At 38.0% G+C, this 15,366-nt stretch overlaps 3 protein-coding genes across 4 annotated transcripts in view; all 3 read right to left on the reverse strand.

Moving 5' to 3' along the window:
• Positions 1 to 1,434: 1,434 nt before the first annotated feature.
• Positions 1,435 to 2,295, reverse strand: LOC143857450 (protein FAR1-RELATED SEQUENCE 5-like). Its single transcript, XM_077367876.1, has one exon. It carries the CDS (start codon positions 2,293 to 2,295, stop codon positions 1,435 to 1,437), a length of 861 nt encoding a protein of 286 aa, XP_077223991.1.
• A 135-nt stretch (positions 2,296 to 2,430) lies between these two features.
• On the reverse strand, positions 2,431 to 3,003 carry LOC143857451 (protein FAR1-RELATED SEQUENCE 5-like). Its single transcript, XM_077367877.1, has one exon. It carries the CDS (start codon positions 3,001 to 3,003, stop codon positions 2,431 to 2,433), a length of 573 nt encoding a protein of 190 aa, XP_077223992.1.
• Positions 3,004 to 10,454: 7,451 nt separating this feature from the next.
• TET10 (tetraspanin10) overlaps positions 10,455 to 15,366 on the reverse strand; it is a 28,460-nt gene continuing 23,548 nt past the window's right edge. For both annotated transcript variants that reach the window (XM_077367580.1, XM_077367579.1), the window contains one exon: positions 10,455 to 10,695. In XM_077367580.1, coding sequence (XP_077223695.1) covers positions 10,627 to 10,695 — 69 coding nt within the window. In that variant the 3' untranslated portion in view covers positions 10,455 to 10,626. The remainder of the gene's footprint in view (positions 10,696 to 15,366) is intronic.

Here is a 15,366-nt window from a genome sequence, read left to right on the forward strand (position 1 = left end):
CGACAGCCAATTATGATTGTCTTTTGTATCTTTTTGTTTTTTTTTTGTTTTTTGTAGAGTGATAGATCTGAGTGATCGCTAATCTTATGAGATAGATCTGACTTCTTGAATGTAATAATTAGTGAATTGTTTGTGTCCTGTACTAATAATTCCTTTCTTAGAGGATTTTAATCTTCTTGAATTTCTTAATTTTAATGTCTTTAGTCCCTTGATTTTAGTGTAGACTTTCTTAATTTCTGTGGCAACTTTGGCATGTGAAATTGTGGGATTGGTTTTTCTTCTTTTGGCAGCCTTGCAATAATACTATTTCCAAATTTCCCTTATTTTAATAGTCTCTTGATAGGGTCCGTTAAATGCACCTAATGTAAAATTAGAATGAAAGAAATTTGGATTCCCATTTCTCTGTATTTGAGAGGAAAGTCAAACAGTGCAAAATCTTGTATTTTGAAAATTTATAGCACATTGTCTGACATGTGAACAATTAATAGCAACCAAATAATGCAGCCTAACACCACTAGTAGATGATGCGGAACTCCAAAACCCCAAAACACATATTATACCCTACAAACCATCCCATACATAATGTTAATACAATCCCATCCCATACAGAAACCAAAAGAAAAAACACCTGGTGGTCAACATGTAGCTTTACAATTCAACACAATGCTCTCTTCACTCTGAACTCATCTTCCAATGTGAACGGGCTGGCATGAAATAGCGACTCACCTGCATGCAATCAGAGGAATATTAGAACACGAAGGTAAGCATCAAATGAAAGAAGAAATAATTAAGAATACAAGATGAAGAGGAAGAAGAATAAAAGATGATAAGAAACTACCAAGTACCTATCAGAAATATTTACAAAGTTGTAACACTAAGAAGCTAACAAGTACCTATGCAAATACATTGATTTCTTCACTCTCTTCCTCTTCCTCTTCATCTTCCTCATCCCTTAATGTCATCTATTAGCACATAAAAAATGTTGCTTCGCATGAATAATAATTACAACATAGAAAATGAGAAATTCTACAAATACAAAGTGACAAAAACCCGAATCTCGAGTTCTTTTTTACACGTTCTTGTATTATGGCCTAATTCTCCACATCTTTTACACTTCCGTTACTTTCTTTTCGCTTGAGAGGTCTCTATCGGCGATTTAAAACGTGCAGCACCCTTCGGGCGGCCCTTGGTTTTCAGGACTTGTGGGTCATGAATATATATCCCTGCAGATTCACTCACAAAATTGGATTGTACTTGGCTACAAGTAGTGTTTGCAGGAATAAGTTGTGTCTCTCTCTCTTCGCTTGTTCACATTCTGCGAACCATACATCAAGTGTTTTATACACCTTCTTAAAAAGACTCCTATTACCCTTAAATTCATGCACTAGCCTTTGACACCTTGCTATTACACACCATGTTTCATAAGGAGTAACTTCAATTACTGTCTTCTTCGCCTAAAGACACCCCACCACCAAGTACAAATCTAGCCACAATTGTCCATCTGTTTAAAATATATCGCTCGGGAATTCTACTCAATTGCTTCTTGGTCATAATACGAAGTATATGCTTGCACAAAATCCCTTCAATCTCGAATTTTGTACACTTACATGTAGCCTTCACACCTTCTTCAGAATCATTATACAAGACCTTGCACCATTTCCACTTCTCTTCTACACTCAGTCCGATAATGTATTCAGTTGTGTTGCCATTCTTATCCGTTTTCTCATGCCAACAGTCAAGGCTATCCCTAAACTCTACTTGGAATCTATCAAACATTGTCCTGGTATAACATTTGCTTGCTTCTTCTTCTAATTTGAACCTTGAAATCAACACGGCCTTCGTAGTTTTAGATCTGAAATCTTCTTCGGACTCTGCTTTACGACGAAACTCAAGTGCCCTATCATATTGATCTATGAATTCTTTTAAAGTGGTGTTCATATTAACATATCCATCAAAGAAAGCATTGATGCTCTCACTGCGGCCACTAGAAGTCATTCCAGCTGTGAATGTATCTCTAAAATAGGCTGGTACCCAGTGACTACGTACCTCCCACATTTTTGCTAGCCATCCATTTTCATTAATCTTATATTTCTCTACTAATTCTTTCCATTTCAACTCGCTGTCATGTATTTGTCTCGTATAAAACCATTTCTTGTAATTCTTGCAAAACTCACCATCAGTTTCTCTCATCGCTGGAACATGCTCAACTAAATGCTTGTGTATATGCCAGGAGCAAAACCTATGGCGGGTGTCTGGGAAAACAATTTGAATCGCATTTCTCATCGCCCCGTCCATATCTGTTGTTATACAACCTGGTGCTTTCCCAAACATGCACTGCAACCACTGCTGAAATAGCCATGTAAATGTGTCATCTTTCTCATCGGCTAATAATGCGCATCCAAATAGTGTAGACTGACGATGGTGATTAACTCAGGTAAATGGAGCAAATGGCATCTTAAACCTATTTGTCCTGTACGTGACATAAAAAACAATGACATCACTAAACTTTAGGTATGCCTCTCGCGCCCATGAATCAGCCCAAAACATCGATCGCAAGTTCCCATTAATGTCCAACTCCATAGCAAATTGAAAGTTAGGGTCTTCTGATCGTTTCTTTTGGAAATATTCTGCTGCCAAGACACCTTCCTTACCAATATTGTTACCCCTCTGTTTCCTCAAATGAGACACCACCTGATTTGTTGTCAAAGCAGCATTTGTTCCTTTACATGTGATGTTAATTGCTCTTCTAACACCAGCAGGCTTCATCCCTATCTTACTTAGGTCATCTATCAAAATCGTACATGCTTCATTCTTAAAAAATCTATTGTGAGAACGATGCATTAGCCTTCTAGGTGGAGAGGTAAGCTCGTGGCAATGATCATCTTCAAAAGCTCTCACATGCCACTTCTCATCTATCAAAGAGATATCCATCTTGGCTTGGCAGCCCTCTCTTACACTACGACGACGCTTCACTACTTTATCACTCTCTTTGTTATCTTTCATTTTTTTAAACCCCGCTTTATCACATACAAATCTCCTAAAAATCACTTACCCATTTTTCTTTGACTTATAAGTTGTGTCTTTTCGAATTCCAAATCCCATACCCAACGCATATAAATTATAAAACTCATATGCAGCGATATCGGTATCAAACATCTGGTCCTTAAATGGTTTGGAAACTAAATCTCCCTCATTAGCATCCTTAGTAGGCATATTAAATGTACCGCTACAACCCTCACCGTTATCTTTAGAATGTAAACAACCCTCATCCAGATGTTCCTCCTCCTCAACCATAACAAATTCATTGACATATTGTCCATCATTTTGTAAGCCACCAGCTTGGGACGCCATGTCATCAACCACAATCAATCTATTAGCATCTATATCATCAATTGATAACCCAAAACCTTCGGACATAGTGTCATCCATTAGCTCAATAAAACTTAACCAATCCCTTTCAAATAGAGCTTAAACCCACTCAGAAATTCTACCTGCGATTCCAACCAATCATTCCAAACACAATAGTAAAGAGTTTCTTCAGCAAATAAACCACAAAAATTAAATTAAGGCCTTCTTCTTTTCAGATTATAACAACTGATTCTGACTGCCAAACCGATTATTAGATTAAGAATGAAACCAATAATTGGTTTTACAGTCACAATTGCTCATCATAATCTTAAACGAACAGGCTCAAGTAATCTACTTGTAGCAAAAAATATATTTTGTTCATAGAGTCGGTGCAGCGAGACTTTCTTCTTTCAGATTATAACAACTGATTGTGACTGTCAAACCGATTATTTGGCTCAGAATTATGTTGAAATTTGAGTCCAATAATCGATTTCACAGTTGCAATTGGTCATCATAATCTTTGAAAAAAAACAGGGTCAAGTAGAAAACTTGTAGCAAAAACAATTTGAGACAGAAATTACAATAAAGATTTAGGGGATTATAAGGATTGCGCCATTTAAACCTGCAAATCTGTAAAGGGATGTAGGGGATTGAGTGGGTGTAGATAACTTACAAAAAATCCCAGATTTTTGTTAAATCATTTTGGAACCCTAAAAAATGAGTTGAGCGGGTGTAGATAACTTACAAAAAAATGGAAAGGGATATTACAGATTGAAACCCTGGCTTGAAATAAAATCCCCAAACCCTAGATTGAAACCCTTGCTTTTAATATTTCAAATTTATTACAAGCTTCTACTATTACAGATTTAAATCAACACAGAAACCCTAAATCTGTATTTCAACACAGAAATTTATCAAATCTTGAAACCATAGTTTAAAGAAGAACCCTACCTTTAAACCCTCCAGAAATCTTTAATAAATCTGCAAGATTACCCTATTTCCGTCAACCTTCAAGCTTTAAAGCCACGGTAGGGTTCTGCAATATTACCCTACCGTCGGACGGGAGAGAGAGAGAGAGTCGGACAGGAGAGAGAACGAAGAGGGAGAGGTCTGCTTTAAATCTGCTTCTTTAAACTCTTTCCGTCGGACGGGAGAGAGAGAGAGAGAGAGAGTCGGACGGGAGAGAGAACGAGGAGGGAGAGGTCTATGGTATGATTTCAATCTGACGGGAGAGAGAGAGAGTTGGACGGGAGAGAGAACGAGGAGGGAGAGGTCTCTGGTATTTCCTTCGAGGTCTTTTTTTGTTTTTTTCACCTTAAAACGTAAAACGTGAGTGGCTTTTATTTGGACGGGTGAGATTACATTCAATCAATGGTTTCAAACCTATATGGCTATATCTTAAGCAACAGAGTAGCTAACGTTAGCTACTCGACCGAGTACCAACATTTTTCCCATATATATATATATATATTAACACGGCTCTTTATTCTGCTCTCACAGAGACAATGTGTATAGCTGCCATGTAATCTTTTGGAATCATTTGCAGGTGCAGCTTTACAGAAAATGGAAGATATATTATTATCCAGGAAAATTGGGGCATGTTGATTTGGAGTCCGCATTTGCAAAAGAGGCCTCAGTGGTGTCAGCTGCGGCTTTGGTTGCAGCCCAATGTGCTCAAGTTGCAGAAGACATGGGTGTGACTCACGAGCAGCTCAACGCAGCCATGGGTTCAGCCATGACTACCGCCAATGCAGCTAACATCTTTACACTAACAGCTGCAGCTGCAACATGTACTTATAGTCATCTCTGTAATTGATTCTTCTTTACAAGTGTTGGGTTTTGTGGGTGGAAACTTTTTTTTGCCTTGGCTCTATAGCATAGAGAGGGGCATCAACATTTAGAGTAAGACCTGGTCGATTTCGAGTAACAGTTGTTATTGATGATTTTTTATAATTTTAAAGATATTCAATTAATATAATTAACTTTTTATATATATTTTTTTCAATGTTGTGGAAAAATGGATGTTATAATTGTGAAACTTTTGATGATATACACCGTGTGTGGAATGTACAGGTACAATAGGTCACACGGAATTGTTTTTTAATGTATTAAAAAAATAGAAAAAACTACCCATACGGAACTAAAACTAGGCATAGCTTGTATTCCGTAGGAAAAATCATTTAAGTAGGCCAAAAAGCCTTTCGTCCTATGGATTTGTAATTTAATAGATTAAAAAAATAAAAAAGGCTATCCGTACAGATTTTTTTTACATTTGGTAGGGAAAAACACATTTTCCCTACGGTTTTTGTTTTGAAATTCCATAGGGAAAATCACATTTTCCCTACGGGTTATTTTGAAATTCTGTAGGGAAAGATATCCTATCCATACGAAACAACCCGTAGGGAAAACATCACTTTTCCTACTGTATATATAAACTTTCGTAGGGAAAGTCCAGTCCTGTCCCTACGGATTGTTCTGTAGGAAAAGGCAGCCTATCCCTACGGATTTGAAGTTCCGTAGGGAAAGGGCTTTCCCTACCCCCACCTACGCTACGGAAGTTGTGCACGCTGAAATCCATAGGGAAAAGCCTTTACCTACGGATTTTGGTACTTTTCCCTACGGGAAAACCCAGTTCTGTTGTAGTGTGGGCTGAATCTAAGGGGGCAATGCCTAATAGGATCATACAGAAAAGACAATAAGAAAGGTTTTTTTTTTTTTTTGCCCAAAAAGAAGTCTTCTATTTTGCTTTATTTGCAAAAACAGTCCTCTAGTCTGACAATTTGCAAATGGAGTCATCATGTTTGAGTGAATTTTGCAAATCACATCATGCCATCAATTTGTGACCACAATATCGAAACTGGATTAGCATGTGCCTTGCTACTTTATATACATCATGCCATCAATTTGTGACCACAATATCCAAGCTGGATTAGCATGTGCCTTGCTTTCTATATATACATCATGCCATCAATTTGTGACGACAATATCTAAGCTGGATTAGCATGGGCCTTGCTACTATATATATATATATATATATATATATATATATATATATATATATATATATATATATATATATGAGGTATGTGTTGGTGCGCTTGAGTGCACCAATCACATGGGTCCCACAATTTCTATGAGGATCCAAACCATTCATTTGCAAGGCCCTATCATAGATAGGGTGTGTACCAAAAATCAGCTCCATTGAATCATCCTAACCCCTCCAAAAGTGGAGGGCAAAACTGGGCAGATTTGTGGTCTGTCCATTTTGACCTCCACAAATGGATGGATTAGGATGATCCTATGCAGCTGATTTTTTGTACACACCCTATCTATGTAAGGGCCTTTCAAATGAATGCTTTGGATCATCCTAACAATGTGGGCCACATGGGTTTGAGAGCTCAAGCGCACCATAAGGATCCAGCGCTCAAGCTCACAATCCTTTTCCTCTCTCTCTCTCTCTCTCTCTCTCTCTATATATATATATATATATATATATATATATATATATATATATATATATATATATATATGAGAAAACGGTTCCTACACGTGTAGAGAGTTCTCTACACACTAGCTTAAAATACAGTGAGGGCCCACATTGTTTGGGTGATCCAAGCCATCCATTTTAAAGGTACTCACATAGGTAGGGTGTCTACAAAAAATCAGATCCATAGGATCATCCCAACCCTACGATTTGTGGAGGTAAAATGGGCGTCTTTAAACCTTCACAAATTAGTCCATTTTTTGCCTCCACAGTTCAAATGGTTAGGATGATCCTATGGATCTGATTTTTTGTGAACACCCTATCTATGTGAGGGCCTTAAAAATGAATGGTTTGGATCTCCCAAATAATGTGGCCATATACAGAGAAAACGGTTCCTACACATGTGTAAATAAGTTATCTACACACTAGCTTAAAATACAGTGGGGGTCACATTATTTGGGTGATCCAAACCATTCATTTTTAAGGTCCTCACATAGATAGGGTGTCCACAAAAAATCAGATTCATAGGATTATCCTAACCATTCGAACTGCGGAGGCAAAAAATGGACTAATTTGTGAAGGTTTAAAGACATCCATTTTACCTCCACAAATCGTAGGGTTGGGATGATCCTATGGATCTGATTTTTTGTAGACACCCTATCTATCTGAGGGCCTTTAAAATGGATGGCTTGGATCACCCAAACAATGTGGGCCCCACTGTATTTTAAGCTACTGTGTAGAGAACTCTCTACACATGTGTAGGAACCGTGTTCTATATATAAAGCAAAGTAGAAAGACTTATTTTCATATTTTGCAAAATCCCCAACAAAAAATAGAAGCAATGTGTACATTAGATTTCTTCTTCTTTGTATTTGATATCTATAACAGTGGCTACGAAATTATTTGCAGGTGCAGCTTTACAGAAAATGGAAGATATATTATTATCCAGGAAAATTGGGGCATGTTGATTTGGAGTCCGCATTTGCAAAAGAGGCCTCAGTGGTGTCAGCTGCGGCTTTGGTTGCAGCCCAATGTGCTCAAGTTGCAGAAGACATGGGTGTGACTCACGAGCAGCTCAACGCAGCCATGGGTTCAGCCATGACTACTGCCAATGCAGCTAACATCTTTACACTAACAGCTGCAGCTGCAACATGTACTTATAGTCATCTCTGTAATTGATTCTTCTTTACAAGTGTTGGGTTTTGTGGGTGGTAACTTTTTTTTGCCTTGGCTCTATAGCATAGAGAGGGGCATCAACACTTAGAGTAAGACCTGGTCGATTTGGAGTAACAGTTGTTATTGATGATTTTTTATAATTTTAAAGATATTCAATTAATATAATTAACTTTTTATATATATTTTTTTCAATGTTGTGGAAAAATGGATGTTATAATTGTGAAACTTTTGATGATATACACCGTGTGTGGAATGTACAGGTACAATAGGTCACACGGAATTGTTTTTTAATGTATTAAAAAAATAGAAAAAACTACCCATACGGAACTAAAACTAGGCATAGCTTGTATTCCGTAGGAAAAATCATTTAAGTAGGCCAAAAAGCCTTTCGTCCTATGGATTTGAAATTTAATAGATTAAAAAAATAAAAAAGGCTATCCGTACGGATTTTTTTTACATTTGGTAGGGAAAAACACATTTTCCCTACGGTTTTTGTTTTGAAATTCCATAGGGAAAATCACATTTTCCCTACGGGTTATTTTGAAATTCTGTAGGGAAAGATATCCTATCCATACGAAACAACCCATAGGGAAAACATCACTTTCCCTACTGTATATATAAACTTTCGTAGGGAAAGTCCAGTCCTGTCCCTACGGATTGTTCTGTAGGAAAAGGCAGCCTATCCCTACGGATTTGAAGTTCCGTAGGGAAAGGGCTTTCCCTACCCCCACCTACGCTACGGAAGTTGTGCACGCTGAAATCCGTAGGGAAAAGCCTTTACCTACGGATTTTGGTACTTTTCCCTACGGATTTGTCCGTAGGGAAAACTCAGTTCTGTTGTAGTGTGGGCTGCATCTAAGGGGGCAATGCCTAATAGGATCATACAGAAAAGACAATAAGAAAGGTTTTTTTTTTTTGCCCAAAAAGAAGTCTTCTATTTTGCTTTATTTGCAAAAACAGTCCTCTAGTCTGACAATTTGCAAATGGAGTCATCATGTTTGAGTGAATTTTGCAAATCACATCATGCCATCAATTTGTGACCACAATATCGAAACTGGATTAGCATGTGCCTTGCTACTATATATACATCATGCCATCAATTTGTGACCACAATATCCAAGCTGGATTAGCATGTGCCTTGCTTTCTATATATACATCATGCCATCAATTTGTGACGACAATATCTAAGCTGGATTAGCATGGGCCTTGCTACTATATATATATATATATATATATATATATATATATATATAGAGGTATGTGTTGGTGCGCTTGAGCGCGGTAATGAAATGGTGCGCTTGAGTGCACCAATCACATGGGTCCCACAATTTCTATGAGGATTCAAACCATTCATTTGCAAGGCCCTATCATAGATAGGGTGTGTACCAAAAATCAGCTCCATTGAATCATCCTAACCCCTCCAAAAGTGGAGGGCAAAACTGGGCAGATTTGTGGTCTGTCCATTTTGACCTCCACAAATGGATGGGTTAGGATGATCCTAGGGAGCTGATTTTTTGTACACACCCTATCTATGTAAGGGCCTTTCAAATGAATGCTTTGGATCATCCTAACAATGTGGGCCACATGGGTTTGAGAGCTCAAGCGCACCATAAGGATCCAGCACTCAAGGTCACAATCCTTTTCCTCTCTCTCTCTCTCTCTCTCTCTCTCTCTCTCTATATATATATATATATATATATATATATATATATATATATGAGAAAACGGTTCCTACACATGTGTAGAAAGTTCTCTACACACTAGCTTAAAATACAGTGAGGGCCCACATTGTTTGGGTGATCCAAGCCATCCATTTTAAAGGTCCTCACATAGGTAGGGTGTCTACAAAAAATCAGATCCATAGGATCATCCCAACCCTACGATTTGTGGAGGTAAAATGGGCGTCTTTAAACCTTCACAAATTAGTCCATTTTTTGCCTCTACAGTTCAAATGGTTAGGATGATCCAATGGATCTGATTTTTTGTGAACACCCTATCTATGTGAGGGCCTTAAAAATGAATGGTTTGGGTCACCCAAATAATGTGGCCATATACAGAGAAAACAGTTCCTACACATTGTGTAAATAAGTTATCTACACACTAGCTTAAAATACAGTGGGGGCCACATTATTTGGGTGATCCAAACCATTCATTTTTAAGGCCCTCACATAGATAGGGTGTCCACAAAAAATTAGATTCATAGGATTATCCTAACCATTCGAACTGCGGAGGCAAAAAATGGACTAATTTGTGAAGGTTTAAAGACATCCATTTTACCTCCACAAATCGTAGGGTTGGGATGATCCTATTGGATCTGATTTTTTGTAGACACCCTATCTATCTGAGAGCCTTTAAAATGGATGGCTTGGATCACCCAAACAATGTGGGCCCCACTGTATTTTAAGGTACTGTGTAGAGAACTCTCTACACATGTGTAGGAACCGTGTTCTATATATAAAGCAAAGTAGAAAGACTTATTTTCATATTTTGCAAAATCCCCAATAAAAAATAGAAGCAATGTGTACATTAGATTTCTTCTTCTTTGTATTTGATATCTATAACAGTGGCTACGAAATTACATTCTCAAGACCGAATGAATGAAGGAAAAAGTCTTTTCATCAAACCTTTGACGAACGACTCCTTGCAGCGTTTCTTCTTGCACAGCATCCAACAAAATATATTGTAGACTACAACATATGCACAAGTAGATATATGTCAATGAAGTATAAATTTACTCTGAAGAAAACATGATTTTTTTTTTATGGAAAGGTGATTTTAGAACTTGTAAAATGATATAATTGCCCCCTTTTCTTCCCCGGGTCACCCCCTAGTGTGAAAATAGTAGTCATAAATATACTAGGGAGAGAGATTTTAGGGGCTGATGAGTGATGACTGAGGATAGCCTAATAGGCCTGGAAAACAGGGAAAAATTCCCTGTTTGGAGTAGGGAATTTTTTTCCCAGTTTTCCAGCCCCATCTTATGCTTTCATCAGTGCCCTCTTAAGTCTCTTACCTGCCCTCTCTCACCCTAGGTAAACAGGGATTCCATGAAATCATTTTTCATAGCTGCCAAACGTGCCCCAACACCCTGTTAGGATTGCAGGAAAAATATCTCATGTTCCACTCTGCTGTAGGGAAATGATCTCGGCGCTCCAATGTTTTGATAAACATGGGCTAGCATGTTTGTCGTGTAGTGTTTAAAGGGCTTTAAGAGCTTTTTGAGAACCATAATATTCCTCTGACAGCCCTTTAAACACTACTTGACAAACATGGGAGCGCACGTTTATCAAACAATTAGAGCGCTGAAATCATTTCCCTATAATTATGGCTTATTTTGAGGGATATCATTATAAATTAAAGGCCACTCCAAATAAAACTTGAACTATTGTCATTCAAGTTACTTTTTCCATTGAAAATCAAACAACGGAAAAGCAAGAAATTTTGGAAAAGTTTTTCTTTCTAGACTTTGCCTTAAAATTCCAGCAATTCAAATGCCTTGTGTCCTAATCACAAGGTGTCTAATATAGCAGCATCTCTGAGTTGTTCAGTATATTGGTACAATGTATGATACAGTACCTGTTTCTCTGTGATAAGGCTGATTTATTTGTTTGTGATTTTACCAATGAACAACACTCAACCCTAAAATACTGATAAATAATGCTGATTACAATGCACAATAAAAATTTTTTTTTTTTTTAATGACAACTATTATTATGATACACTATTTATTACTAAGGCAACCCTAGGTGTTTAAATATGAGCTGATATGCTTTAAACCATGTTTCAGCCTCAACTGTACAAATAACATTGAGGTCTGGTTCAAATTTCTAGCTTAACTTTAAAAATGGAAGGGAGAAAAAGTAGATTTCAGGTTCAATAATTAAATGTCTGACCTAGAATATTATAATAAAGGTCTGAAGAAAGACATCATTTTCAGTCATGAATGCATTAAGAATAATAAAAGGATATTTTGAGTTTTAACAGAATTATTATAATAAAGGTAAGAAGAAAGACACATCATTTTCAGTCATGAATGCATTTAGGATAATAAAAGGATATTTTGAGTTTTGACAGAATTCAACTATACTCTGCTCAGTAGTAAGCTCAAAAAAATTGGCAAGAGGGTATCAGTCAATTTTCACTTCAGTCTAAGGGCCAAAAATTGTGTAATTCAAGACCAAAGATTGAAAAGCTGGGTTATTTCCATAGTTAGCAAATCGTGATTTGACAAAAAAAAATTGGGACCAGGAAATTTCAAGTTTAATACCTTAACGGTTCCAAAAAAAAAATGGTAAAAATTGGTCAAATAAATGAAAACACACACACACACAAAAACACATGCATTTAATTCCGTTTAAAATTTTGTCACTTACAAAATATAGCGGGGGTAGGGTTTGAAAGTGGCCAAAAAACATGTTTAATACATTTTAAATGCATTTTAAGCATTTTAGTAAAAAAAAAAAAAAAACAGAACTCTTATTTGTTGTGTTGGGAAAATCCGCCGGGCAAATCAATCTGATCGTGCACAAATTAAACGGAAAAGTAAAATAAACTAATGAACACCAAGATTTTACGTGGTTCGGCTAAGCCTACGTCCACGGGCAAGAAACACGATCTTCCACTATGAGAAAAACAATATACAAGGATTACAATGGATTTAATCACAAAACCCAAAACCCGCAGCCCTTTCCTAGCTTCTCTCAACCCAAGATCATACAAGAGAAACCCGAGAAAAAGAGAGAAAATCCTAAATACCCGAGAAGAAAACCCAAGGAAACTACTCTTTCTCCCCCCTCCCTTCTCTCTCTCTCCTCTTAGGGCAGCCGACACACCCCAATCTCCTCTTTCCGTTTCCCCCTCGAGAAACTTTCTATCCCATAGGTGTTAAAAAAAACCTAAAAGCTATTCTTTCCTATCCGGTTACTTACCTTCCCACCCAAGCAATCTGTGTGGGTGGGAAATAAGGCAACTTTCCCAACATGTTGTAAAAGTTTTAAGGAAAGTATTAAACGGTGAACCTGAAAAAGGTGTTGAAAAAAAAAACCATTCATAACAAGTTTTGATATCAGCTGAGATTTTATATATTATGTGCGGGTGAAGCCCAGTATTTTTTAAAAGGTACAGCATGTAGAAAATCAAGGATCAAAGCACAAAGGCTTTGATACCACTTCTTTAGAACCAGAAAGATCAAAGCATAAAAAAAAAGAAACCAAAGAACACAAATTCACAAAGGGATGGAAGAAGAAAAATTTCTCTCTCCATAATACTCAATACATAAACAAAATTCTCTTCACAGTTCTAACGTTCTGAATTGCCGTCCTTTTATAAGCAAAACAAAAGAAAGAAACCCAATAGGAGCCTAATTCCACTAGGTAAAACTCAAAGCAAAAGTAAAAGACTCCATCTACGACTCACCTTCGCTAGAGTCACTGTCAAACGGAACGTTTGTCTCGTGACTCGAACATCCCGAATCAACTATTCGGTCACATTGCTCATGTCCACCAAGCTGGCGACATCCACTACGTCTGTAATCGTCAGAGCAGCTTCACATGGACCACCATGTTCTTCTTTGATGGAAAGAAAAGAACTCCACTCCTCGTCACTATCTTCCTTTCGAGGATCTTCCGATGATGCAACATTACCTTCCTCATTTTTCCTCTTTGGTGCATGACAATCTCTGGCAAAGTGGCTCGGCTTACCACAATTATAGCACATTTGTCCCTTGTTCCGAGGCTATTTCTCATAACAACGACCGCTTGAGGCTCCCCCTTGATCAGAACTTCCTTCCCTTTGATATGATCTGGCCTTTGGCTTACCTTTCTGATTCTTGGAATTCTGAAACTTTCTTCCTCGCTCGGCGAAGAGAACCTTCTCTTTCCCCTTTATTGTAGATCCGACAATCTGCTTGGCTACTCTCTTGGTTTGCCAAGAGACTTTCCAATTCTACTAATGTTGGTTGAGTTGGCCATCCTTGGATTGCTGTGGTGAAACCGCTGTAGGCAAATAGGCGGAAATCGGTACACCAAAGCATTAGCAGAATCGGTACACTTTTAGTACAGTGGTATGCAAGGAGCAAGACATTATGCAATCAATAAGTACGAGCCAGCTCACTCATAGTACGGTAAATAAGCACGCACAAGCTGCAGCAGTAAATCACAGGAAGCCATAGTTCAAGCTGTAAAAGCTGCTTTAGATATAGCAAAATGTCCATACAATGAGATTTCCACTCTTTCGACTAGGAATGGTCTGGTGGCTAGAAGAATTAGAAGATCACTAGTCGGTTCAGGAAGTGGGAGAGTACATGTTGTCGATCAACCGGAGACAGCCGAGACCTCACTGGCCCTATCAAAGTTGATGATTCGTCGGATTCCCACTTTGGATGTCCCGTTTGACGATTCTGCTAGTTTAGAAACTAAGGAGAAGGACAGGGGTCGCTACTCAGGTTTCAATCCTCGAATAATAATCCTCCGCATCCGTGTCTCTGAAATCCTGGACTCTTAATCGAGTTGCGATATTTCATGACAGGTCTTCTTCACCTTCATGAAATACTTGGGAATCGTCATATTTCCTTGAGATAGGGAACCTATCTCGTTCTCAAGCATCTGTAGTATTGCGTCGTTTGTTTTTTAAAACAAAGCGGCAAAGACATCTCACGCTTCTTTCGGCGTCTTGACCTCTCGAATATAATCGAGAAAATCCCTCTATATGGTAGCCTTACCGGCTTTGATTGTCTACTTCTTCAAAACATCTGGGTTTCGGCAACTTCGTTGGGAGTAGTTTCTCCACCGTTCACAATCTCCCATAAATCTGGCCCTTGGAGATACGACTCTATGCAAGATTTCCAATATGAATAATTTGTACTATTCAACTTCTCAACTCCGTTGATCGAATTGGCGAATCCATCTCTTTGATCAAAGCTCTTGACGAGTGACAAACTTGAAGTCGAATCCCAGATCTACAACTTCTACGTCCGATCCCCGAGCACAGACGTGTCGGATCTCGTCCGTAGAGGTTTGATCTTCTTTCTTTGGCTTCCATTTACTAGTCCCTGACTAGCGGCTTCTTCAACAATCCCAAACCGGTGCCTTCGACGACCTTTCTCCAGTGCATGACCGGTGGCTCTGATACCACTTTTAAAAAATCAAGGATCAAAGCACAAAGGCTTTGATACCACTTGTAGAAACACAAGGATCAAAGCACCAAGGCTTTGATACCACTTGTAGAAACAAGAGAAATCAAAGGCACAAAGCTTTGATATCATTGTTGAAAACAAGAACAAAGCAAGAAGCAAAACCCAATAATACAAAAGCCACACAAAGGAAGAAGAGAGAAAAATTTATTCAATATAATACTCAAAA

The sequence above is a fragment of the Tasmannia lanceolata genome, unplaced genomic scaffold (genome assembly GCF_043159265.1).
Source record: "Tasmannia lanceolata isolate RefF3 unplaced genomic scaffold, GAP_Taslan_0.1 ptg000024l, whole genome shotgun sequence".
NCBI lineage: Eukaryota > Viridiplantae > Streptophyta > Magnoliopsida > Canellales > Winteraceae > Tasmannia > Tasmannia lanceolata.

Bases quoted from the DNA above. Each gene is read 5' to 3' on its own strand.
- LOC143857450 (XM_077367876.1), bottom strand. From the start codon at position 2,295: ATGGACGGGGCGATGAGAAATGCGATTCAAATTGTTTTCCCAGACACC.
- LOC143857451 (XM_077367877.1), bottom strand. From the start codon at position 3,003: ATGAAAGATAACAAAGAGAGTGATAAAGTAGTGAAGCGTCGTCGTAGT.